Below are 24,956 nucleotides of genomic sequence, written 5' to 3' on the forward strand. Positions count from 1 at the left end.
TTGTATTTTTTAATATACTTAATTATAAGCAGATTTAGTATTTATCTTAACTTTTTAAGTATTTAAAATTTAAAATTTATTTTTCATTATTATATACAAGGAATATTACTAATTTTATTATATCTTCTCTTTATTTACTTTAATTTATAAATAAATTATTTTAATTAATAAAATAATTATTTTTTAATTTTTATGTCTGATACAAATAAACTAATTTTAATAGAGTGAATTAATTTTAATGGACGGGGTGAGTAATATTATTAATAATAAAATAAAATAATTTTGGTATTTTATGTATTATATATGTAATACTAATAGTATATTTGAAATTTATATAAAATTAAATAATATTAATATATAATTATTTTTACTATTAATATAAAATGAATATTTTTAAGAATATATGATAAAGATAATATTTCTGATTTGAAATATAATTATAGAATAATGCCAACTTTTTTAACTTTTTTTATTTAATTTTTTTATTTGTATTTTTTGCATCTAATAAACATATTTTGACGATAAAAAAGTATTTATTTTGAAAAAAAAAATTTAATTTAATATAAAACACAGTTATTAGTTTTTATATAAGTAAAGTAATATTTATATATAAATAAAAAAAAATATTTTCATTAATATTAGAAAGTGAGAAAATTCATTATTCTTTATCAATAAAATATAAGTAATAATTTCGAATATTTTAAGGATAGTTTCTCTATTTTCCAGGGTATAATTTCCTTTGAAAGACAATGAAATGGCAGTAGTAATTGGAATTTGACTTCTGAGTCTACCTTGTCCAATTTCGTCGCGACCGCGTTTCATTGCCTTTCCTTTCTCCGGCATCTTTCCCTTTCCCAATTCCGCCGCCCCAACCACCGCACCCCTGCAAAACCCTAATCAAGATCCGCCAATCCAAGAATTACATTGAAGTATTCGAGCTGCGCAGAGGAATCAAGAGTTTGCGTGCGTTGTTCGATTAATGGATTTGGCTTCAACCCGCTACAATGCATCGCATACCGAAATTCTTCGCTCATAGTTCCAATCGGCGCAAGGGTGGGGGTAATTCGGGCTCGAATCCCCTATCAGGGAAGCGGAAGCCGAGGTTGGAGCGGCTCAACGCCAAGAAGAATTTCAATTACGAGTTCTTTCCGTCTTCAGCTTCGGCTTCTTCGTCGTCTTCGTACTACTCGTCGGAGGATTCCCCGCCCACGAGTTCGATAGATTTGTATTGCGGCAAGACGAGCTTCCGCGTAGATGCGAGCGGTGGCGAGATCGAAATTCTTTGCAAAAGGTTGGGGTTTTCGGGAATTGATGATTTTGCAATACCCGTTGAGGAGTACGAGGCTATGAAGGTGAAATCCTGTTCAACGCCGATTGGATTTAGTCGGAAAATTGATGGTTTATTAGATCGGAAACTGGATGCTGATTTTGATGAAGAAAGTGGTTTGTCAAGTGAAGTGGATTGTATTGATGTTGTCGATGCGGTTAGTTTTGAAATTGAAGGCAATGGAATGTATCTTCGATTAGCAGAAATTAGTGATGATATGATCAGTAAATGTAAGGAAGGCTCTGATTCAGGTTATATAGGTAGAAATGGAGCTAATAATTTAGGTAGCAAAATCGTGGATAGGAGAGTGCCAAGTGATTCAATGTTGAGTGATAATCTTGTCGGGACAGTTGTTGAGGTCCATGGAAATGGTATTAAGGGTGTTCGGCCTCCGGTCCTTGCACCACCATCTCCAACATCGTTTCCTGAGATTGATCAAGAACGCTCAACTTGGAATCTGTTTGGGGCATCTGTGCCGGCTAGCGAACTATGTATCTCTAGGCTTGAGTATGGATTTTGCTTTGATGAGGCAGGTTGTCAGAAAAGGAGTGAGGATCAGGATCCGGAAGAGGATAGGAGGGAAAGAGGAATGGCACGGGATGAGAACTGCTTGCTCTCGGGATCTTGTTCTTTTACCACAACTTCCATTGACGATGATTCTTCGAGCATCATGACTGATCCATTGTCAAGTATTTCTCCTGATGGTGGATATAGGCGAATTATTTTGGAATGGCAGAAGGGTGAGCTGTTGGGCCGCGGTTCCTTTGGGTCAGTCTTCGAAGGAATTGCTGAGTAAGCTCTCTATTACTTTGTTTTTAGTGAATTACTGCCTTGTGATTTCGAATGTGAATTATCTGGTAGCACTGTTAAACTTGTTCAGTTTAGGTTCCTGTTGTATGTAACATAGAATTAGTGGGTAATTGCTTGATGAAGATTAAACCTTTGACATCTATATATGATCACGAAGAATTTTTTTGTTCTGAATAGAGCCATGTAAGATTGACCTGATCGTGAATTTTATCATATCAATTATAATTATGTGAACTGAACTCGTTCTTTAAAAATTCAGTGGTGGATTCTTTTTTGCGGTAAAGGAAGTGTCCTTGCTTGATCAAGGGGATGCAGGGAAGCAACGGATTATTCAACTTGAACAGGTTATTGGCAGTGTTGTGCAAATAAGATTTGTTAATAACAATCAGTTAGTTTCTGGTTGTGTGGATTGACAGCTAATGAGGTTACTTGTATCATCTGACCCTATATTTACTTTCATTCTTTCCAGGAAATTGCTCTACTGAGTCAATTTAAACACGAGAATATCGTCCAATATTACGGCACAAAAAGGGTATGCACTCTAATGTTTGTACTGTTTATCAGCTCAACTGTTATCTGAGGTGATGTTTAGACACTACGATAATATTGAGTGATCACTTCCACCCAAGCTTTTCCTTACACAGCTCTCCTAGTGCGAGAGATTGCTTCCATTTTGTTTTGTACTTGAACTTTGTAGGTTCTACTTTTGTATTAGATAAATCCAATTTCCAATTGGATTGTTCATGTTCCTTTTGTTCTCGGTGTTCTTACAGTTAAAGCTTTACTTAACTTCTTACTTACGTGTAGGATGAATCACATCTCTATATTTTTCTGGAGCTCGTAACGAAAGGATCCCTTCTAAGGCTTTACCAAAAGTATATTCTTAGAGATTCACAAGTCTCTGCTTATACAAGACAGATTCTACATGGTTTGAAATATCTACATGACAGAAACGTCGTGCACAGGTAATTCAGCCTTTCCTTTTTAGGCTTCATGGTGTTTCACCAATCTTGTGTACTTTTCCTAAGTAAAAATTTTGAACTTGTTTTTGCAATATATTCAGGATTGCATTTGTTGTTGTTGTCTTTTTAAATATTACTGTAAAATATTTTCTCTAGGTAAGTGTTTGGTTTTGTTTTGTTGCTCTTTGGGAATAGTAAAATTTTGAATTAAAATTACGGTTTGATTTGATGGTTTTACTTAAAAAATTTGAATGGAACATATTAAATGTTAAATAAAGGTACGATAATGATATCTTTTGAAAACACAACGATTAATTTTGTTCCTGATTCAATTAGATTCAGATTCAGAATTTTCAATTGCTTCCCGTGCAAAGTGATTCATATGCTATACTGGGCTGAAGTCTCTTTATCTTTGTGTAATCGATGCAGAGATATCAAATGTGCAAACATATTGGTTCACACTAATGGTTTAGTGAAGCTTGCAGATTTTGGCCTTGCTAAGGTTCAGATCGTGATATTCCCTTCTTCCTTCTTTTCTGCCTATACTTTTCATTGTGCTTCAAACCATACTTTATCGATTGGATAATTTTGCAGACCACCAAATTGAATGATGTAAATTCATGCAAGGGAACAGCATTCTGGATGGCTCCTGAGGTTAGCTCCTTCAACCCTTGTTGAAAGTAACATATTTTAGTTTTGATTATAACAATTTTTTATCAATGTATATTCAAGCACATATCCACGATCAACCTTAAGCAGAAAATTGGGAGCTACTAACTTTCTATTTCATGTTTTGTACAAAGGACAGAATATTTAGAGAACAATCTTTCAAGTTAAGCTGAAATTTAAAAACCTAAGAGTTGAAAGATGTTTTGAAGCTTCTTTAGCACGATCACGAAACTCTTCACTTGTTTCCTCAATTTTCTCTCAAATGTATATATCTTTTTTTCTCTCACACGATTCAAGCATTCTACCTGTTATTCTATTTAATGAAGGTCTCCTCCATCTACTTAGTAATCGACCAACCAACATCTATAAGTTTGTGCACTTTGTATCACCAGGTTGCATTTGATAAAGGCATCTATGTTGATGTTCTCTGCACTTATTATCATTTCTATCAGCGAAGATTCTGACCAAAACAGTTCTGGCATGAGATTATACTGATTGTCCATCCACGTTGTCGCAGGTTGTTAGGAGTATGGGCTATGGGCTTGCTGCTGATATATGGAGCCTTGGATGCACTGTTCTGGAGATGCTAACCCGACAATTTCCGTACCACAACTTGGAATGCGTAAGTAAACTTGCTCAAATAGTAAACTCGAGTGCTATTCATTAATGCTACACAAAGAAACTATTCAAGCCTCATTGGATCTCATATACTCATAATTGAATGTTTGGTTAATTGTTGGAATTCAAGTTCCTTATTCGATAGGGAATTGGATTTAAAATTTGTTTCCCTTTGATGCAACAGATGCCGGCATTATTCAAGATCGGACAGGGTGAGAGACCACCTGTTCCCAATTCTCTCTCCAGCGAAGCTCGCGATTTCATCCTTAAATGCTTGCAAGTTGACCCAAGATTACGGCCATCAGCCGAACAGCTCTTGGATCATCCCTTTGTGAAGCAACCCCTCCCCTCCTCTGCCTACAACTCCCCTCGCTATTTTGCCAGGCGAATATGAATCATTTACACATCTTCAGGTATGCCCAAAACAACATAATCGAACATACCAATACCATAGAATGCACTTTATGATCTGACATTACCTTCCAATGCAGGAGGCCGCCCCGCCCCATCTGCACCTCGCCAGGGTTCTTTTTCGCCTGCAGCCCTCCAATCTTCACATTGGAGTGAGTCATTTTGTTTTTATTTTTTTGGCTTTGTGTGGGATTAGTTTTCTCCACGTATCCTGCTTGTTTGTTTTCTTGATTTGCTGTTTGGGAATTTGCCTTCCCAGGCGGCAAGCTGTGGTTTTGATAGTGTATCTATGTATTTTAAGTAGTAGGGGATTGTATAGATCAAACCCCATTTAAATTGTATATATTACACTTGTATTGTTATCATCATTATTATTGTGTAGTGTAGTAATATTATATGTATCTGGTTTTGATTGTGTATTTTGGTATTATTTCCAAATAATCTTTGCTTAATCCTTAACCCTATAGTCTTTTATTTAAAAAGAAAAATAGAAACAGAAATTATAATATTTATGTCCATGGATGCAATTAGTTTATTTTACTTTGGAATTTTATTATGGCCCATCAATACATATGAGATATTTGTGCCAACTGGCCAATTGGTGCGGGTGCCACATGCAAGCTGTGACGACTACACTCCTCATAGCTGTTATTTTTAATAAAATCTTTGATACTATTATTTATTTTTTTTAATGTCGAGTATAATTTTTTTTAAAGTGACCAGAAAGGCATACACAGACAAATTATTTTTTGTTAATATTTTCTAAATATTATCACAATAAATTCCAATATCAATTGTCAGAAAGGAAAATATTGGGCAACTTCCTGCCTATTATTCCATGGACACCATTTTCACTTGCATTTCATATAATTCGACAATAAAAATAAAATAAAATTGTCCATGTCTTAAATCGAGGGGGTGTAATTATTCCATTTTACAAATATTTGTGTTTAAAATATGGTATCAAATACAGTGTTCATTACATTATTGATACTGCTAAATAAAGACAGTCAATTGTAGTAAGTTTAATTATCATTATCTTAGCTTAGCTGTACCCAATTAATATTTGGTGTAAAAAAGGTTTCAAATATAATTCTTTTTTTTATTGTACATTAATATTCATTTCCCAATCCAAATTAATCTCAAATAAGAATAAAATCCACATACAATTAATTTAAATAAAATAAAATAAAACAAATAAAGAAGATAAGATGACCCCAAGTTTCACCAAAAGGCCAATGCCTCGTAACCCTTTCATAGAGATGCCCATGCCCCTCACTCAAAATAAAATTTGACCCTTTCTATTTTTGTCACTCCTCTCTTATTTTCACTTACCATTTATATCATCAAATTTTAGCTATATACATAAATATTTGCATTTCAATATAAATGAAGAATAATAATTTCCCCCCTACAATACATATGGTGTAATTTTAGCATCATTTATTTCATATTTTTATTAGTTTAAAAAAATTATATATAGAATTATGAGTATAAATATTTCTTTCATGTGAATTATGGAATTTTACACATGAATGCATTTCACCCTTAGGCCTTACATGAGTACAAGATTTTGTAAATTTTTTTACATAAAGATGGTAAATTTCAATGTGATATATATGTATTTATGCTAATATCATTATAATGTTTTACAATTTTTTAATTTAATTGATAAATTAAATGAATTAAATCCGCTTCAAAATTTGAGTTTGAGCATATGTAGACAATTTATCTTTATTAATTGTATATTTAATTACCTTTAGAAATTAATTAAGATGAATAAATTATAAAATCTTATGAAATTGATTAATTCATATATTCAATTATACATAAGTTTATACAAATATATACTAGTAGTATATAGTATTCCTTTTCGACTTCAAGTAATTATATGAGAAGCATTAAGAATGAAATGACCAAAATAACCCTCACGTACGCACCGTTGGAACTCCCATGCGCCACTTCTCACTGCAGAAAATCGTACGGTGACCCTTTGTGCTGTTCCTTTTTTTTTATTTTTACGAACCCATACAATATTTAGGTCCAACCAACAATGAATCATTATGCTTCAAACCCATAATTGATTTACTTAATTAAATTATTTATGGAAGCCAATTTGGTTTTGCCTTCTCCTATTTACTTTGGTGTAAATTAATTCTAAATAATAATAATAATAAATTAAGCACAGTGGTTTTCATGATTTTATACCTGCAAATTATTATTAGGAGGAGATTTATTTCAATTATATTGTGAACGCCCCCAAAATCATATTACTAATTTATGCGAAATGTAAAGCAGTCTTTTAAATATGTCATTTTTATTATTCCTAAAAGAAATAAGGAAAAGAATAAAAAAATGAAAATATCATACTATTAATGTTGAATCGTGAATTTAAATGCTACTATATGTAAATGGTATTTTAAAATATAGACCCATGTGTGGAATTGAAATGTTCAATTTTACCTATTACTATTATTTTTTATTATTAAATTTTAAAATAGAAAAAATAAATAAATTATAACATAAATGACTTACAAAATCTTCTCTATATACAGCCTTAAATAAACCGTCTCTGATTCCCATTCCCCGCGCACAGAAAACCCTACAATGGCGGCGTCCGTCGGAAACCGCCAATTCCGCCGCCTCGACCACTCCGGCATCCCCCGCCCAATCAAGCCTGGTCCGCCCGCCGGCGGCCGCTCCGATGCCCCAGCTCGAGCCAACAGTTTCCCCCAATCTGCCGACGCAAACAAAACCCCAATCGATGCTTCGATCGGCGCCAATGCCGTCGCCGGAGATTACTCTTCCAGCGACGACGACGACGACGGCGGCGGAATAACTGATTACTTATCCGCGGCGAGGAAGGCCAGCGCCGAGCTCGAACCGTCGGTCCAAGACTCACGTGACGAGCACACCGCCGACAATTGGGTGGCGCGCAACCCTTCCATGGTCCGCCTCACCGGAAAACACCCCTTCAACGCGGAGGCGCCGCTCCGGCGGCTTATGCACCACGGATTCATCACGCCGGTTCCCCTCCACTACGTCCGTAACCACGGACCGGTCCCGACCGCGGCCTGGGAGGACTGGACCGTCGAGGTAACCGGTCTTGTAAGACACCCGGCCCGGTTCACCATGGACCAGCTCGTAGCCGATTTCAAGCCCAGGGAACTCCCCGTAACCCTCGTCTGCTGCGGCAACCGCCGGAAAGAGCAGAACTTGGTCAAAAAGACGATCGGATTCAACTGGGGCGCCGCCGGCGTCTCGACGTCGGTGTGGCGGGGGGTCCGACTGCGCGACGTGCTGAAGAGGTGCGGGATTATGAGCTCGCGGCGGGGAGCTTTAAACGTGTGCTTCGAGGGGGCGGAGGACCTCCCTGGCGCCGGCGCCGGATGGGGATCGAAGTACGGGACGAGCTTGCGGAAGGAGGTGGCGATGGATCCATCGAGGGATATTATTATTGCGTATATGCAGAACGGTGAGAGGTTAGCGCCGGACCACGGTTTTCCGGCGAGGATGGTGATTCCGGGGTTCATTGGCGGGAGGATGGTGAAGTGGTTGGAGAGGATTGTGGTGACGACGGAGGAATCGGATAATTATTACCATTTTAGGGATAATAAGGTTCTTCCTTCTCACGTCGACGCCGAATTGGCGAATGCTGAAGGTTGGTGGTACAAGCCTGAGTTCATAGTTAACGAGTTGAACATTAACTCGGTCGTTACGACGCCTTTTCATGACGAGATCTTGCCGATTAACTCGGCCACAACTCAGTCGCCTTACACTATGCGCGGCTACGCCTATTCAGGTCACTTTACATTTATTTATATTAAATTATAAAATATTCATTCCTACATCTTAGGTTGGTTAGTGGGAGTATCTAATATTAATATAATTAAGATTCTGCAACTTTTTTAAAGGCGGCGGGAAGAAGGTGACGAGAGTGGAGGTGACGATGGACGGCGGGAACACGTGGCAGGTGTGCACCCTGGACCACCCGGAGAAGCCCAATAAGTACGGCAAATACTGGTGCTGGTGCTTCTGGTCCCTCGATGTTGAGGTCCTGGACCTCCTCGCCTCCAAGGAGATTGCCGTCCGTGCTTGGGATGAAACCCTCAACACCCAGCCGGAGAAGCTCCTCTGGAATCTCATGGTGGTCTTCTGGTCCCTGGATCTGCTTTCCTTTACTAACAGCCATTTCTGGATCTCGATTGATTAATTGATAAATTTGATTGCAGGGAATGATGAACAATTGTTGGTTTAGAGTGAAAATGAATGTGTGCAGGCCACAAAAGGGGGAGATCGGAATCATATTCGAACATCCTACGCAGCCGGGAAACGAACCCGGCGGGTGGATGGCCAAGGAGCGCTCCGCCGCCGGCGACGGCGACGCCACCTTGAAGAAGAGCGTCTCCTCGCCCTTCATCAACACCACCGCCGACAAAATGTTCTCCATGTCGGAAATCAGGCGCCACAATTCGCCGGATTCCGCCTGGATTATCGTCCACGGCCATGTCTACGACTGCACGCGCTTCCTCAAGGATCACCCCGGCGGCAGCGACAGCATTCTCATCAACGCCGGCACCGACTGCACGGAGGAATTCGACGCCATACATTCCGACAAGGCGAAGAGGATGCTCGAGGATTACCGGATCGGAGAGCTGATCAAAACCGGCTACGCCTCGTCGGATTCGTCGCCGAATAATTCCGTCCACGGCCGTTCGAGTGTTCTCCAAATTCTGGCGCCGATCAAAGAGACTCCGCCGGCGCCGGCGAGGAGCGTCGCGCTTGTTTCTCGCCGGAAAATTCCTTGCAAGCTCGTCGGCAAAACCTCGCTCTCACACGATGTCAGGTTGCTCCGATTCGCGCTTCCGAGCGACGATCAGGTCCTCGGGTTACCCGTCGGAAAACACATATTCTTATCCGCCATTATCGGCGACAAGCTCTGTATGCGAGCGTACACGCCGACGACCGGCGCCGACTGCGTCGGCTACTTCGAGCTCGTAATTAAAGTCTACTTCAAAGGCGTCCATCCCAAATTCCCCAACGGCGGATTGATGTCTCAGCACCTCGATTCCATGGAAATCGGATCGTATCTCGACGTGAAAGGTCCCCTCGGCCACATCGAGTATTCCGGAAAGGGAAATTTCACCGTCGACGGCGGCAAGCACAAATTCGCAAAAAAGCTTGCGATGATCGCCGGCGGCACCGGCATCACGCCGATCTACCAGGTGATGCAGGCGGTTCTGAAGGATCCGGAGGACGAAACCGAGATGTACGTCGTTTATGCGAATCGGACGGAGGAGGACATTCTCCTCAGGGAGGAGCTGGACGATTGGGCGGCGAATTTTCCGGCGAGGGTTAAAGTTTGGTATGTGATCGAGAAGAGTGTGAAGGAAGAAGAATGGAAGTATAGCTTGGGATTTATAACGGAGAATGTGCTGAGAGAGCATATTCCGGCGTGTGCGTCGCCGGAAACTGCCCTGGCGCTCGCCTGCGGGCCGCCGCCGATGTTGCAGTTCGCTGTGAACCCTAATTTGGAGAAGATGGGGTACGACATTCAAGGGTCGTTATTGGTTTTTTAAATATTTAAATTAGGTCCACATAATATTTATATTGGTTTTTATTTGTACATATATAAATTATAATCGTATCTATTCATGTAACATATTGCGTTTTTTTTTTTCTATTAAATTAAATCATTAATGTGATTTATAAAGGCACGTAAGTGGACCACTATGCATGCATGCATGAGATAAGGTTGTTCGTACGAAAGCTTTGATAAATATAAAATCAAATAAATTTTACGTATTGCAATTAATTTGCACATATATGTAGTCATAGATATTAGTGTTGATGAATCTTTGTAAAAAAAAAAAAGAAAAAAGAAAAAGCGTAATAAATAATACTATCAAAATCAGAAGAAGACAAAAGCTTTATTGCATGTTGGTGTCTTCAAAAGGTCATTCGAACCTGTTCTCCACACCTCAGTTGCCTTGGGCCCTTCCCTTGACCCCTAATAACTTAAAGTAGGAGGATTTGTTACACTATTTGCTGTATTTTTCAAAATTGACAGGTTACATGACACATGTTACATTAATTTCAATATAAGAAATATGTTTATATATATCATCTACAATATGATATGATATTATTTGAATATATAATTTAGGATTACTTTCCATTATAATAAGTCAAATTGTTAATTTGAGCTTTTGAAATAAAGCCCAATTTAAAATAAATTAGCCCAAAAGCCCAGTTTTTGACATTTGGTATGACTTCAGTTTCAGTAACAGACGCACGCACGGATTAGTAAAACGACGGCGAGGTTAAGCCGGCGCCGGTGTCATGGTAAGATTGGAAGCCGGAGCTGCCGGTCCACCGCACTGGCGATGTTCAATAGGTGGATTAGTGTTTCGGTATAATTTATTCGGCAACATCTTCAGGTTTCTTCTGCTTTTATATCATTTAGTATTTGATTGATTCCTCTTATTGCTATCGAATTTTACTTGTTCATATGGTGTTCTCGTTAGTATACTGATAAATAGAATTTGATTTCGTGCTTCTGCCGTACATATTTTCAGATTTCTGGCATCGTATGGATTATTCCTGTATGATATATATATATATATATAGGTTTATACTACAATTTTGTGCTAGGTTAAACTTTTGTATTTGGGTAATTTTTGTGCAACCATGGGGCATTCATTTATCTACTTCTGAAATGATTCCTAACCATATTGAGTTGTTGGTTATGATTCTTGTTAATTTTACATTTGAGAAAGTTCGGGGAAGAAGAGGATTCATGGGTGTTTCCCAAGCTGCATGTGATAATGATATTAGAGTTAAACATCACATTTTAGAGATCAATCTTGTTATGTGAAACCAACCATTGATGGATTCTGGAAGCTGTAGTTTAAATTAATTCTTTGGCTGTTCATTATTTGCTTGTTCCATCTTCCAATTCCTGACAGCCTAAATTCAAGTAATCATTACTAAATAGAATTCCAGTTTCAGTAACAGACGCACGCACGGATTAGTAAAACGACGGCGAGGTTAAGCCGGCGCCGGTGTCATGGTAAGATTGGAAGCCGGAGCTGCCGGTCCACCGCACTGGCGATGTTCAATAGGTGGATTAGTGTTTCGGTATAATTTATTCGGCAACATCTTCAGGTTTCTTCTGCTTTTATATCATTTAGTATTTGATTGATTCCTCTTATTGCTATCGAATTTTACTTGTTCATATGGTGTTCTCGTTAGTATACTGATAAATAGAATTTGATTTCGTGCTTCTGCCGTACATATTTTCAGATTTCTGGCATCGTATGGATTATTCCTGTATGATATATATATATATATAGGTTTATACTACAATTTTGTGCTAGGTTAAACTTTTGTATTTGGGTAATTTTTGTGCAACCATGGGGCATTCATTTATCTACTTCTGAAATGATTCCTAACCATATTGAGTTGTTGGTTATGATTCTTGTTAATTTTACATTTGAGAAAGTTCGGGGAAGAAGAGGATTCATGGGTGTTTCCCAAGCTGCATGTGATAATGATATTAGAGTTAAACATCACATTTTAGAGATCAATCTTGTTATGTGAAACCAACCATTGATGGATTCTGGAAGCTGTAGTTTAAATTAATTCTTTGGCTGTTCATTATTTGCTTGTTCCATCTTCCAATTCCTGACAGCCTAAATTCAAGTAATCATTACTAAATAGAATTGGTACGAACGAGATTTCCTGGACTGAGAGATATCATCATTACAACAGCCAATTAAAACTACTAAATCCAAGAGAAACTATTTAAACAACTAGCAATCATAGAAACAAGCACAGTGAGGGTTCCATCATGATGGGATTTGATATGATTGCAAGCATTGATTGCTTGCTTGCCCATCAATGGCAAATCAAACCCTAAAAAAAAAAAACCCAAAACCATGCTTCCATTTCACCCCAGTTGGATACACACCAATCCAGGGAGATAATGAAAGCACAGCCCATCATTACACAATACCCACTTCTTAGTTCAGTTCTTTACTACAACAAACCAATCAAACACTACTACACAGTCTGATGTAGACACAAATCTAACATATCAGCAAATCTTTACACAGTGCAAAGATTGCCAATAGCCACGGGTGGGGCAGGATCCGAATCCAAACCATTACGGGGCGGGTCGAGCAGGACAGGCAAGAACTCCGTGTTGTCACAGTAGAAGTTGGAATTCTCAAATCTTCTGACCAAAGCTTCTTTACCCTTCAAGAAAAAGACAATAATTAATCATGAGATGGATTGATTGATTCTTCTACATAATATATAACACACAATATAAATTGTTCATTAGGTAGGGGAGAGATCAGATATGGGTATGTATTCACCTGAATTCTTGCCCAGGTGACCTCACAAACTTTGCTCGAGATTATGGGACCATTAGAAGTGTAAACTTTCTGCCATTTATAGTTATCCAGTACTTTCTTGAATCTAAGTGCATCAGCAGCACTTGTGAAGTTAACAAATGCATAGCCTAAATTTCCTTCCTTCCTATTTGATCAGGAGATTCAAATCAAAAAGCACAAGCAACAAAAATATATACACACCCAAAACATATATATATATATATGAAAATGCTAAAAGAATTTCACCTAAAATCCATGGGAAGATACAGAAAATCATACTCCAAGGTGTGAGCTTTGCAGTGGTAGTCTAAAAACTGAAGCATGAAATCCCTCCTGGTTCAGAAACACATGTACAGGTCAAAATAAAGGAAGCTCATCAATGGCCAATAAATAAAAATAAATGCACAAAATCGATCAATAATCACTAATGAATGCTCAAGTAGCAGTTCGTGTATACAATTGAATGCATACACAACATTAATGAAATAAATCATTGGCATTTGTTGCTAACAAATGCATTGAATTGGCTTATATGTCTGTTTGCTGTGGGAAACTGAAAGGTTTTCTGTTTCTTACCACTAATGCATCTGACAAGGGACTTTTAGAAAAAGTTTTCCCTTTTATGGTGATCTGTCAGCATGCACAAAAAAGAGACTACCAAGGGGACAACCCTTTATCACACAATCAGGAAACAGACAAATTTTCCATTCCAAGACAAGAGAGACAAAACAATGGAGCAATTCTTCTCTACCATATTGATGTTTCAGGGTTAGGGTTTGCATTTATATATACATATTCCAAAATACAAATAGTTCATTGACAGACTTTTCTTCCTCAGTAGAAAGTGACAGATTCAGATTCCAGATAGTGGAAAGAAACAATAGACTTTTCTTCCTCCGTAGAAAGTGACATTCAGATTCCAGATAGTGGAAAGAAACAATAACATCCCATGAGGAAATCAAATTGTGTGAAAGATTCAGAAGCTACTGAGAAGATAATTCATACTTTTTTTTTTCTTTAATTAAAAATAAAGACGTATAGAGCAGAGGAAAAGCAGTAGAGGTCAAACGCAAAACCCTAATAAAAAACAAGAAATCTTTTAAGGCCAACAGTGTCCGTACGTACCTCAATCGGTTGGGAATGTTTCTCAGCATTACGGTAGTCTTTGAAGAACATGAATTCTCATCTGCAGTCGGCGGCGGCGGGGAATTGGCGTCGCCGCCGCCGGAATCCTTGAAATTGTCTGTTTTTCTAGGCCTCCATTCTTGCTTTCTCGCCGCCGGAAAAGTGCGTTCGGCCCTCCGAAGCCTCGGCGGCAAAATCTTCTTTCTGCCTTTCTTCAGCCTGTCGATCTTATCGTCGCCGCCGGTCCATGATATCTTAGGTTCATGTACGGTCATCGGAACCCTAACCGTCCAGCAGAAGTGAGTGGCCGGGCAAGGGACTACGCCGTCGTTGGGAGGAGGATGGTAGGTTAACAGTTCGTGGGGAGAGCACGCGCCGCCGTAAGTGTCGAAACCAGGCGGGTAATAAAAGGGGTAGCTCTCAAGGGGGAAACCTATCTGCGGCGGCGCGGCGGCGGCGGGATGCAGTTGAGGATAAAGCGGCCAATACTCCGGCGCATTAGGGCTGAGGAGTGGTTTTGAGAGATAGGCACACATTTGATCGAGGAATAGGAGAGGAAATCAAATGGCTGCAGAAGAATTGATTTAGGTTAACTTAGGACGATGAGAGAGAGCCTGCAATATGGAAGAAAACATGAATTTGGAAAATCGATAGCACTTTTAAAGAACCCACAAAATAATAAAAAGCCCGATACATAGGAATCAGATAAAAACAAGAAATCTTCGACGGCGGCAGGCAGACAGAATATCACACATATAATAAAATATTATATATATATATATGTAAGTCCAGCAGCTTTCTTTTACATATGGCTTAAATCATGATGAAAATCTGAAAACTCATTGTTGAAGAAAAAGACAAAAATAAAAACCAACTGATTAGCCTTAAACAAGGCTATAGTAATCCCAATCCATCATCCCCAAGAAAGGAATGATTGACAGATAGAAAACAAAATGGATATATGTATAATCTCTATGTAGAAAATTTGGCTGCTGCTCCTGCCATAATAATTAGCTAAGCTTAGCTACCCTACACTACACTACATACTCATCACTGGTCTGTACACCTTTTGAAATTTCATTTTTTCGAGGAGGAATACACATATTTTGATTTGATTGGATTATGATCAAGTTGAAGAAGAGGAATGTAGAGAAGAGTAGCAATGTTGGCAAGGTTGAAGAAAAACTTGGTCTTATTTCGTTCTGTAATGGTCACAAGGCATTTAAAGCTTGCCCCATTTGTGATTTAAAGAGAGCTGCTCTGGTGACTGCTGCCATGAAATATATATGTATCATCCATGGCTCAGGCCAAGGGCAAGTAAGGTTTGACCCAGAAAGAGAGTACAGACAAACAGACAGGTTATGTTATATATGCATTACATACGTAAGGTAATATTGGGTATTGGGTGTCTGCAATCTGTGTGTAGTTCCCTCTTTAAGCTTTTATGCGAAGAAGACGAGGACAAATAGATGATCCTCAACAACAACAACAACCCAACCCAACCCAAGAAAATTCTTTTAAGGAAAACACATCACTGCTCTCACACCTTCTCTTTATTTGTCGTCTTCTTCTTCTTCCCTCTCTTTATATATGTGCAGAGAGAGAAGAAAGACATACACGTGGAATAGCTAAAACAGAAAGGAATAACCATCGGGCTTGCATAACAAATTCTTGCAAACTTGTTGTTAATGTTTGGCCCAACATGGCGAGGTTCATTGGGCTTTTGTATTCATTAGATTAAGCCCATTGGGCCTTATTACAAAACCCATCAATGTTACATCAATAAATGGACTGTCTTATTATTGTTACTTGGAAAAATATTGAAGATATGAGGATGATGGCTATTATTGTCATTAATAATTAATAGTGAAGAAGTAGAGACAGCATCATTGTCATGCTTTGGTGTCAAACCTTCGGCTGGTAGTTGTGGAATTATGCCTCATAAAAGTCTTTAATTATTTTGCTTCTTTCTCAAATTAATACCATTAAATATAAAATAAAATGTCAATAATCAAGAATAGGGCAATGTAAGAAATTTAATAAGCAAAAAGGGCTGGAGATTGTCTCTTGTCCCCCTTTATTGGAACCTCGTGTTTTACCTGTTGAATATACAAATTATGCTGGTCATTTTATCAATAAATTGGTTGGTTATGGTAAATTCAATATATAGAGTATTTGGTTTATTTAAATTGAAATTTAGGGTACCCTTTATATGGAAATAGCAATAGCATGAAAGAGACATTACAAGGGAATGGAAACATTGAAGAAACCCTTTTTATAGAATTGTTTGAAACATCATTTGTCATAATGACATCATCATCATGTGTTGCCATTTTTTTACTACACTTTTGAATGAATTTCTTGATCTATCTCTATCTTTATTTATGTATGTGGCTATGCATATATCTTGGAAATTGACATCAAATTTTTTTCAGAGGGTTTCAAGTGGTCCACCCTCAATAGTCCACCCCACCTAAATCATTACACATAATTATAAATAAAATTAAAATAAAAAAGCCAAACCAAGCCATGCCCACCAAATTTTTTTGGGCACACATTATAGTGTGTATAGGGAAACACCATTATGAGGACTTTATCTTCAACACATTGGAAATTGGGAAGTTGTCTTTACAAAAATATCTATATATGATGTTTAAAATAAAATATAGAATAATTAGTTTAATGAAATGAATTGACTTTAATTGGGCACAAGGTAACAATTATTGGAGTGAAATAAATAGTAAATATTATTATATATTAGTGTGAGTGTGAGTGTGAGTGTGTGTGTTTATGTTTTGAGGGCAACCCTGTCTGCTTTTGTACAAGCCTTGTGTTGGAATTGCCTATTACTCATTCCAACATTTATTTAATTGTGTTGGATGCTCTTTATGTGTACATTTTCATCTAGAAAAAGATAGATAACTATATATATATATATATATATTTGTGTGTGTGTGTGTGTGTTTACTTGGACTTTGAAAATTTATATTTTGTTAGATAATGTTTCCTTTCTTATATTAGAAGCTTATTTAGATACATGTTTATATATGTATTTACTATTGGAATTCTTTTGTTGTAGAATTGTAACAATACATCTCAATATAGCAATGGATTTTATTAGTCATAGTAAATAAGAAGTTCTTGAAGAATTATATTTATGAAATAAGTATTGCAACTCCATACTCACATATCTATGGATATCTATATATTTTGTTTAGGGAATAAATTAACATTAATTATGATATTTTACTTGGGTTATTCATTTTTGTTTATACACTTTTCACATTATTTGTATCAATTAATTATTCCTAGACTTAGAATCAGAAAATAAATATTTGATGTGAAAGAACTCCAACAATTAGGCATATTGTACATGAATTGTCCTAATCTCTAATAATCTTTACTACAATTTACAATACAAACAAATCAAAATTTGTCTTTAAAAAGCACACACACACTAGATCAAAAGTTACTCATGTTCTTGGAGGGACCTAGGAGCTGAACTCCCAATCAATCAAATCCAACGGTGTGGATTCACCCACAAGAATCAAAGGGGTGGTTTATTTTCTTCCCATAGCTTCCAAAGTAAGCCAACAACCACAAAGAATGTTGTTTTAATTCAATCAAATCAAAAAAAGGGTTGCCAAATTTCTTACCAGAAAAACATCTTTACATGGGCATCAATTATTACATTTTAAGATTCCAATGTGAATGTCAAAAGGGCAAAGGAATCTGAAACCCTAATTGAGGAAACCAACACATGAACCATCACTATGGGGTTGGGGTTGGGGTTGGACATCCAATGCTAATACCAATTAAGTAATTCCAATCCCAACAATATTTTCTTATTCTATAATATTATTAAATGTGGGTTCTGTTATTTATGGAAAAGTGAAATGAGATTGTACCATGACTTACCTTGTGTAATCTCACTTCACTAATTTATTAGATACTATACTTTTCTATTCTATTCTATTTCATTTTGTGCATGCATTTAATTGTCAAATCAAATCAAGATCTTTCGTACCATACTTGCAATCTTTGTAAAAAAGGGCGTTATTTATTTTTATTTTTTTGGATACTTTTTAAGCATGGAAATATAAAATTACCTGTTTTGGCATGTAAGTGTGTTCTCCTTCTGTCAACTGTGCTATAAAGTCCTGAGCCGATTTACACCGCTCATTAAGACGGGTCCGCATTGTGGACGGCCCAGATTTAATCGGATCTGTAAGCCCGGGATTCTCTAAGATATATCCACCCCCAATTTTGAACATTAAAAATAATAATATTAAATTCAATACGCTCCCTAATATATATTATTTTTTTATTTGTCATATTCTCATAAAATAAAAACAGTTTAAATATGGAAATTAAAAAGCAACTAGAAAAAATACCCTTTTTATGTTTTTTCTTTTTCACGAGACAGTGCTAAATACTCAGCACGTGAGTCATAGCTTGTCCAAACATATCTAAACCATTAAAAAAAAAAAAAAAAAAACGACAAATAGATAAATAAAGTTAAAATAAATATGATGATTGGGTACACATATATTACATGCACAGAAAATATTATAGTTTAACCGTGAGTCAAAAAATTTAAATTAAATAAACTTGATTTCCTTTTATTATTATTTATTACATAGTACATAAGAAAGTGGTCGACACGTTTCTGAACGTGTAATTAGTGTATAATCTATTTATGCATGCAGCTGTATTATTTAATTGAATATTCATTAGTTAGTATAAAAAAAAATGTAAATAATAATAATAGTTTGACGAGATTAGTTGTAAGAAAATGACATCCACCAAAAATATTCCAAGTAATGCATTCCAGTGTTTATTTAATCATATTGAACTCAATTTTTTAGAACTTGGAACCTTATTCGATTATATCATGATGTAACATCAATATAATTACAAATTTGTTGGTTTGTTGAAAAGTTAACAATTCACATTCTAGATTGCATTTTAATCGTTGAATTAATCAATTCATAAATAGATATTTACATCATTAGTGTGATCCTTTCTTGGCACAAAAAATTGAAGTTAATAAGTGAATATGATATGTATGATGTACATAAGAAAATATGACAAAAGAGTCAAATAATTGTGACATGAAATGAAATGGGCAGCAATACATACACACACACACACACTAGCTAGCTAACGATAATATCCACATGGCAACCATAATCTAATTATTTGGACAGCAACACCCACCATATACATATATAGTAGTATTATATTATACTAAAAATGTAAATTACAATAATACTAAAAACCCAATTAATTAATTAATTCTTTGTGTTGATTAATTGTGATCGATATATATATATATATTTTGTTTAAGATGGATGATTTGATTCATCCGGATTATTAACATAACAATATTACAGCAACAGACTTAATATATATACATAAGAAAGAAGATCAAATAAGATTTGGACAAATTATTATATATGTGTATGCCTACTTGTTTAATTATTAGTAGTAAACTAGTACGTAAGCAACTTAATTAATTAATTCACAAGGCTTAATTTATAATATAATAGTAGTAATATAAAAATAGAGAACCTGGGAAATGAAGAGAGAAGCAAGGAAGGAAGGTCAAAAAGAGAAGACAATTACATACATACATACATACATATATATAGATAGATACAAATGGTCCCCCCACCCCACCCCCCCTAAGAGTAACAGCTACATCCTCTACTAGACTAGAGCAGGACTAGGAGGAAAGGACAGCACAGCACACTACAGAACTACTACTAATACAAAATAGCACTATCCACAAGCTTTGACCACCCTGCCCCTGCCCTGCCCTGCCCTGCCCTCTATTCTATTCTATTCCTTTCTTAATTCTTATTCTCATTCAAGTACGAACTGGGCACCAAATTTACCATTTTACCCTTTGTATTTTCTCTCTCCAATTCAATTCCATTCCATTCCATGTGAAAAAAAGAAAAAAATCCCAGTCTTGATTAAATCCACAGCCCTCTTTTTCCCTTTTGAATCATCCATTCTTTCTTACATTGTAATGATCTGTACACTATTTATTATTCTCCCTCCCTCCTTACATATACAACAACGATAATCTTCATTCATTACCGCCTCTTCCTTCTCCTCCGCATGTTTTCTTTCTATGCAAAAATTGGTGCTTCCTATAGACTTTCAGCAGTCTTCGCTGAATATCCTACCCACAAAGTCCCGGAACCTTCTAGAATAAAGCTTCGGATCTACCGCGGAGATCGACGTCGAATCCACCTGGAGGGACTTGTACGCGTGCTCGATCTTCTTGCTTATGTCGTAATCTTGCAGGATGTCGATGATCCCGAAATAGAGGACAACCTCGTATACTTCCCCGCTCGCTGGAGGCGCCGCATTCCCCAACCCGCCGCTTCGATTGTACTGGTCAAAATCGCTCCTTCGAACCACCCGCTCGGCTCGAGCTGGCATGTTTGCCCCGAGCCGTATTAATGGCTTCCTGATCGATATACAAACAAAAACGATTTAAGAAACAAATCTTCTTGCAAAAATTGTAAGAAAATTGCGGAATCTGTACCTCCCGGCTAAGACCCGATCCATGTCTTGAAGTTCCGCCTCGAGAAATCGATAGCCGCGGATGAATTTATCGTTTTGATATGAATTGCTCTTCCCTGAGAATAATTATCCAACAAACCTCAATCCCAAAGACACCCAAACGATCGAAGAAAAAGTGTCCTAATAGTGGTGCATTATTACCTCTATGTAACAGAAATGGGGACAGCCCGAATTTGTCGCCGGTGCTAACTTCGCGGAAATGGAGACCAACTAAAAGACTGTAATCCATTATCCGTTCTTTCTCGAGGAACTCACAATCGCACTCGATCTGTCTGAAAATTGACTACAAAAATTAGTAAAATGGTAAAGCTAAAATGATCGTTGCAAATATATCGGTTAAGTAGAGATTATGACGCTCACTTGATCAATTCTTGATACCAATGGGTTTGCAAACGAAACACGTAGTTCAGGTCGAGGTCTTTAAGAGTTGTGGTTTCGTCGATGTCTGGTCTTGATTTGTCGGTAGTGCGACCGTACGACGACCCTTTAAGGTCAAACCTTCGATGGATCCGATAGTCCGAGCAGAACAAGTTCCCCATCACAATAAAGCGTGTCTGATTTATTACAACACGACAATTTTGTTAGTCATGCAATCACAGCAACGGTAGACTGTAACTCATGTAATAATTACGCACCTTAACCCCACCAACAGGTTTAACACAATGCACGCCGTAGAATTTCGTCACGAGCGAATTCTCGTAACAACAAACGTGCTGGTAATAACTAGGAAGCATCTTTATAAGCACCTGAGACAACCAGCCAACAAATTAAATGTTAATAACTTCATACCAACGATCAGATTCGACGTGCAAGAAATTCCACATGTCTGAATACATCTCTACTTTTCTATCTTTGGCAAGTAAAAAAATAGCGTTAGGCAGCCAACCTTGACTTCGGATTTCTTCACAGTTTTGATCATAAACCTATCGTCTTGCGTCAAGTAAAAGAAGCTTCCGCTCTTCCCCGGAGAAGAAAGTTCCCGTAAAGCATCATTCCCACAAATGGCTAACATATAATCCGCGGGATCCACTTGAAACAGATCCCTCAAATGCCTGATTACCCAGTAAAGAATGTTTAACCATTTTAGAACATTGCACAGCCTATTACAATTAGGATCATTGTCCGAAAACTACCAACAGCTTCGAGTAAATTTAGATTCAGACAATGCAATTCGAACTTATCATATTTCGAGTAAATTAATTAAGAATCAAACTTGTTATATGAACAATTCATTAAAGCTAGACTGATTACCTGAACACGACAGGACAGTAATCCTTCCACCTGAACTCCATCGATTGATGGGGAGGTGTAATCTTCGATCCTTCGGAAGGAAACCTTGTCCAAAACTTCTCCTTAGGATCAAAATCGGCCAGCCTGAGTTCACGAGGTGTGGAAGCATGCTTCCCTACCGAATGCCTGCAGAAGAAGATGGATAGATGAATTCAGACATTTTAATTGTAATGAAAATCTTTGTTTCGATTTCTTACCTTATCCCCAACTGAAGATTGAGCATCAATTCGTAGTTCTTATGGCCTTTCGAAATCGTCTGCCCGGGCTTCTTCGCTTCTCCCCCAATAAAACAACAGGGATTCCTCCGAAACTGCCGAATCCCGTCGCGATACATCTCGAGGTTATCGACAATGTCGCAGGTAATATCGCCGGCTTCGCCGTCGGAATCCCAGATGCAGATTTTCGGACAAGCTCTCTCCATTACCACACCCCCACCTCTGCGACTGTTCTTCTTCCCGCCGATCACAACGCTCATACTCTCCTCGTCCATCACCACGAATGGAGCCGACAGCTTGTGCGCGAAATAGCCTTTCGAAACAGCTTCCTCGTTGCTGCTGTCGTGTCGGGGGTTAGGGTAAAAGGTTCCGTTGAGGACGGCGGCGGCGCTGTTGGAATCATTCGACCAGGCTCCGATGTAACAACTCCCGTCCGGCCAGGTGAAAACCCCGTTCCCCTTGGGAACGCCGTTCTCCCAATTCCCGTCGTAACGGTTCCCGTTCTTCCAGACGAGAACCCCCCGGCCGTGAATCATCCCCCCCTTCCATTCCCCGACGTACTCGTTCCCGTTCCGCCATAGATACCGGCCCTGCCCCTCCTGCAAGTTCCGCCGCCACTGCCCCTGGTAATAATCCCCATTGCTGTAATGCTTCACGCCGTAGCCGTGCTTACGATCCCCCGACCAGGAACCTCTGTACATATCCCCGTCCGACCCGATAAACGTGCCCGAACCCTCCATCCGACCCGACTTGAACTCGCCTTCGAAAGTGGCCCCCGACGGCCACGAGAACCGCCCCTTCCCGCTCGCCTTCCCCTTCTTCCACTCCCCCTCGTACATACACCCGTCTTTCCATAAATACTTGCCTGATCCGTGGGGGGTGTTGTTCGAGAAAGTTCCTGTGTACAGATCCCCGTTCGGCAGACGCTTCTCCCGCGCGTTGCTGTCCGAAATCGACGCCGGCGTCACGCGCCGGCACGCCGCCGCCTGCGATCTGCTGCGCGGGATGATGATCACCGATCTCGGCGTCGATGCTATGTCCAGAGAGATGGATTTCTCTGTTTCTTTCTCAGGGTTTTCTAAATCCTGTGGCTCCGACATTCTCGATACCCCTTCTTCTTCGGACAAGGGGCTTCGATTTCGACTGGAGTTTGCCGGGATATGCCTAAAAACATCGGCGGACAGCTGGAAACCTCAGCGCCGGCCGCATTTTTCTCTGTCGACTTCAATTCCCGTCTCCGTCGTCGTCGTGCTTGAGAGTATTTCGGAGGAAGAACAGTTTAATTGGAATCTGACAGACAGAGCGAAGCCTTGTGGATAGATAGAGAAAAAATAATAATCATAAAAAAAACAGAACCAATAAATATAAACAAAAAGAAGAAACCGAAGCAAAGTAAAATAATAAAATCAAAATCCCTTCTCACAACCTAAAAACAAACAAAAAAAAAAGATACAGCTTTGATTGAGCCGGCGTTGGCATCTGGCGAAGATTTTACCTTGTTTGAACTTACATTGGGTACGCCGCTGCTGTCTCTCGCAAAGCCCTATACAGATACATACATACATACATACATAATCGTCTGAAGCGGACATGTTTCGTGAAATGACGAATTTACCCCTCCCCAGCGAACAAGGTTAATTATACTATCGTCGTGACGTGACGGCGTTTGCCTATGCAGTGAAAGAAGGGCAGTCCACGTCATTTCGGGACAACCAAACTGCACTTTCTTTTCGACTTAATTACAAAACTACCATTCCCTTTGAATTTCAATTTTATTTTTAATTTAGAATCCATTTATTGAATTTTGGGGTAGATTATGCGCTGTCCACTTAATGAACAATAAATGCAGAATCTTAATATACTCTTTATTAGTTGCAATGAACATAAAACTCCCACCCCCCCACCCCCTACTCATGGGTTAAAATCAATTTCAGTTTTAAACTATCTAATTAATTAACAAATTATTTAATTTAAAAAGTTTATGCTAAATCCTACTACTCTTTTTTTTTTTTTTTTTTTTCAGTTTCCAAAATAATTGTATATGTTGCATATGAACTGATCTAGGAGGAGATTCTAGGGGGCGTCCCGGGACTCAAACACCCTAATCACTATGTGGCATGTGGGTAACCAATCAGGACCCGGAGGCCCGGATTAACCATGGTCAGAACTTGGCCCAGAGCTTACCAAGTGGCTGAGTCCCATGATTGGTGCTTTTCGGACATTAGGCGGCTGTAATTTTATTAATTGTCGTTTTCATTCACTAATCACCACCAATTGCCCTCATGTAAATTTACATAAACACCCTCGATTATGTTCCTTAATTCCCTCCTCTAAACATTGACCCAATTTTGACCACGTCTATGTAAATAGAAATGGAAATGGAAATGGGCCTGCTAAATATAGAAAGTGAAAGTTCAGAGTCATAGACAAGGTTTGTATTTGTGGTGGAACGAACGGACATGTTACTAGAAGCAAATTTAGAGACTAGTGTGTGCTGTTCTTACATCATAAAAATCAAATCTTTTTCTCA

General features: G+C 38.2%; 4 protein-coding genes across 5 annotated transcripts; 2 read left to right on the forward strand and 2 right to left on the reverse strand.

Annotated features, from left to right (window-relative positions):
- The first annotated feature begins 752 nt into the window (after positions 1 to 752).
- On the forward strand, positions 753 to 5,214 carry LOC127257113 (mitogen-activated protein kinase kinase kinase 1-like). Its single transcript, XM_051283427.1, has 9 exons — positions 753 to 2,119; positions 2,397 to 2,481; positions 2,607 to 2,669; positions 2,945 to 3,102; positions 3,529 to 3,601; positions 3,694 to 3,753; positions 4,286 to 4,390; positions 4,571 to 4,799; positions 4,878 to 5,214. Exons 1-8 carry the CDS (start codon positions 1,005 to 1,007, stop codon positions 4,778 to 4,780), a joined length of 1,869 nt encoding a protein of 622 aa, XP_051139384.1. The 5' UTR covers positions 753 to 1,004; the 3' UTR covers positions 4,781 to 4,799; positions 4,878 to 5,214.
- Positions 5,215 to 7,359: 2,145 nt separating this feature from the next.
- Positions 7,360 to 10,444, forward strand: LOC127257112 (nitrate reductase [NADH] 2-like). Its single transcript, XM_051283425.1, has 3 exons — positions 7,360 to 8,599; positions 8,712 to 8,944; positions 9,030 to 10,444. Exons 1-3 carry the CDS (start codon positions 7,405 to 7,407, stop codon positions 10,374 to 10,376), a joined length of 2,775 nt encoding a protein of 924 aa, XP_051139382.1. The 5' UTR covers positions 7,360 to 7,404; the 3' UTR covers positions 10,377 to 10,444.
- A 2,416-nt stretch (positions 10,445 to 12,860) lies between these two features.
- LOC127257199 (protein terminal ear1) lies at positions 12,861 to 14,857 on the reverse strand. The gene is made up of 4 exons (XM_051283578.1): positions 14,322 to 14,857; positions 13,443 to 13,529; positions 13,179 to 13,341; positions 12,861 to 13,056 (listed from the first exon to the last, which is right to left on the reverse strand). The coding sequence occupies exons 1-4, from the start codon at positions 14,855 to 14,857 to the stop codon at positions 12,907 to 12,909; spliced, it is 936 nt and encodes a 311-aa protein (XP_051139535.1). The 3' UTR covers positions 12,861 to 12,906.
- Positions 14,858 to 20,205: 5,348 nt separating this feature from the next.
- Positions 20,206 to 24,024, reverse strand: LOC127257151 (phosphatidylinositol 4-phosphate 5-kinase 2-like). 2 transcript variants are annotated; one of them, XM_051283496.1, is made up of 9 exons: positions 23,922 to 24,024; positions 22,409 to 23,716; positions 22,173 to 22,337; positions 21,808 to 21,973; positions 21,557 to 21,667; positions 21,282 to 21,475; positions 21,063 to 21,193; positions 20,884 to 20,977; positions 20,206 to 20,805 (listed from the first exon to the last, which is right to left on the reverse strand). In XM_051283496.1, the coding sequence occupies exons 2-9, from the start codon at positions 23,524 to 23,526 to the stop codon at positions 20,493 to 20,495; spliced, it is 2,292 nt and encodes a 763-aa protein (XP_051139453.1). In that variant the 5' UTR covers positions 23,527 to 23,716; positions 23,922 to 24,024; the 3' UTR covers positions 20,206 to 20,492. The 2 variants fall into 2 exon arrangements, with proteins under 2 accessions (XP_051139453.1, XP_051139452.1); XM_051283495.1 differs by having other exon boundaries at positions 22,409 to 23,735; positions 23,922 to 23,969.
- Positions 24,025 to 24,956: the final 932 nt, after the last annotated feature.

This window comes from Andrographis paniculata, unplaced genomic scaffold (assembly GCF_009805555.1).
Source record: "Andrographis paniculata isolate CXL003 unplaced genomic scaffold, ASM980555v1 Contig57END, whole genome shotgun sequence".
Lineage (NCBI taxonomy): Eukaryota > Viridiplantae > Streptophyta > Magnoliopsida > Lamiales > Acanthaceae > Andrographis > Andrographis paniculata.

Bases quoted from the DNA above. Each gene is read 5' to 3' on its own strand.
- LOC127257113 (XM_051283427.1), top strand. From the start codon at position 1,005: ATGCATCGCATACCGAAATTCTTCGCTCATAGTTCCAATCGGCGCAAG. The intron at 2,482-2,606 runs GTTATTGGCAGT...CATTCTTTCCAG, and splicing joins GGATTATTCAACTTGAACAG to GAAATTGCTCTACTGAGTCA. The intron at 3,103-3,528 runs GTAATTCAGCCT...TAATCGATGCAG, and splicing joins GACAGAAACGTCGTGCACAG to AGATATCAAATGTGCAAACA.
- LOC127257112 (XM_051283425.1), top strand. From the start codon at position 7,405: ATGGCGGCGTCCGTCGGAAACCGCCAATTCCGCCGCCTCGACCACTCC. The intron at 8,600-8,711 runs GTCACTTTACAT...ACTTTTTTAAAG, and splicing joins GCGCGGCTACGCCTATTCAG to GCGGCGGGAAGAAGGTGACG. The intron at 8,945-9,029 runs GTGGTCTTCTGG...ATTTGATTGCAG, and splicing joins AGCTCCTCTGGAATCTCATG to GGAATGATGAACAATTGTTG.
- LOC127257199 (XM_051283578.1), bottom strand. From the start codon at position 14,857: ATGTGTGCCTATCTCTCAAAACCACTCCTCAGCCCTAATGCGCCGGAG. The intron at 13,530-14,321 runs GTACGTACGGAC...TTTCTGAACCAG, and splicing joins AACATTCCCAACCGATTGAG to GAGGGATTTCATGCTTCAGT. The intron at 13,342-13,442 runs GTGAAATTCTTT...CTGATCAAATAG, and splicing joins TATCTTCCCATGGATTTTAG to GAAGGAAGGAAATTTAGGCT.
- LOC127257151 (XM_051283496.1), bottom strand. From the start codon at position 23,526: ATGTCGGAGCCACAGGATTTAGAAAACCCTGAGAAAGAAACAGAGAAA. The intron at 21,194-21,281 runs GTGAGCGTCATA...GTCAATTTTCAG, and splicing joins TGGTATCAAGAATTGATCAA to ACAGATCGAGTGCGATTGTG. The intron at 20,806-20,883 runs GTACAGATTCCG...TATATCGATCAG, and splicing joins GATCGGGTCTTAGCCGGGAG to GAAGCCATTAATACGGCTCG.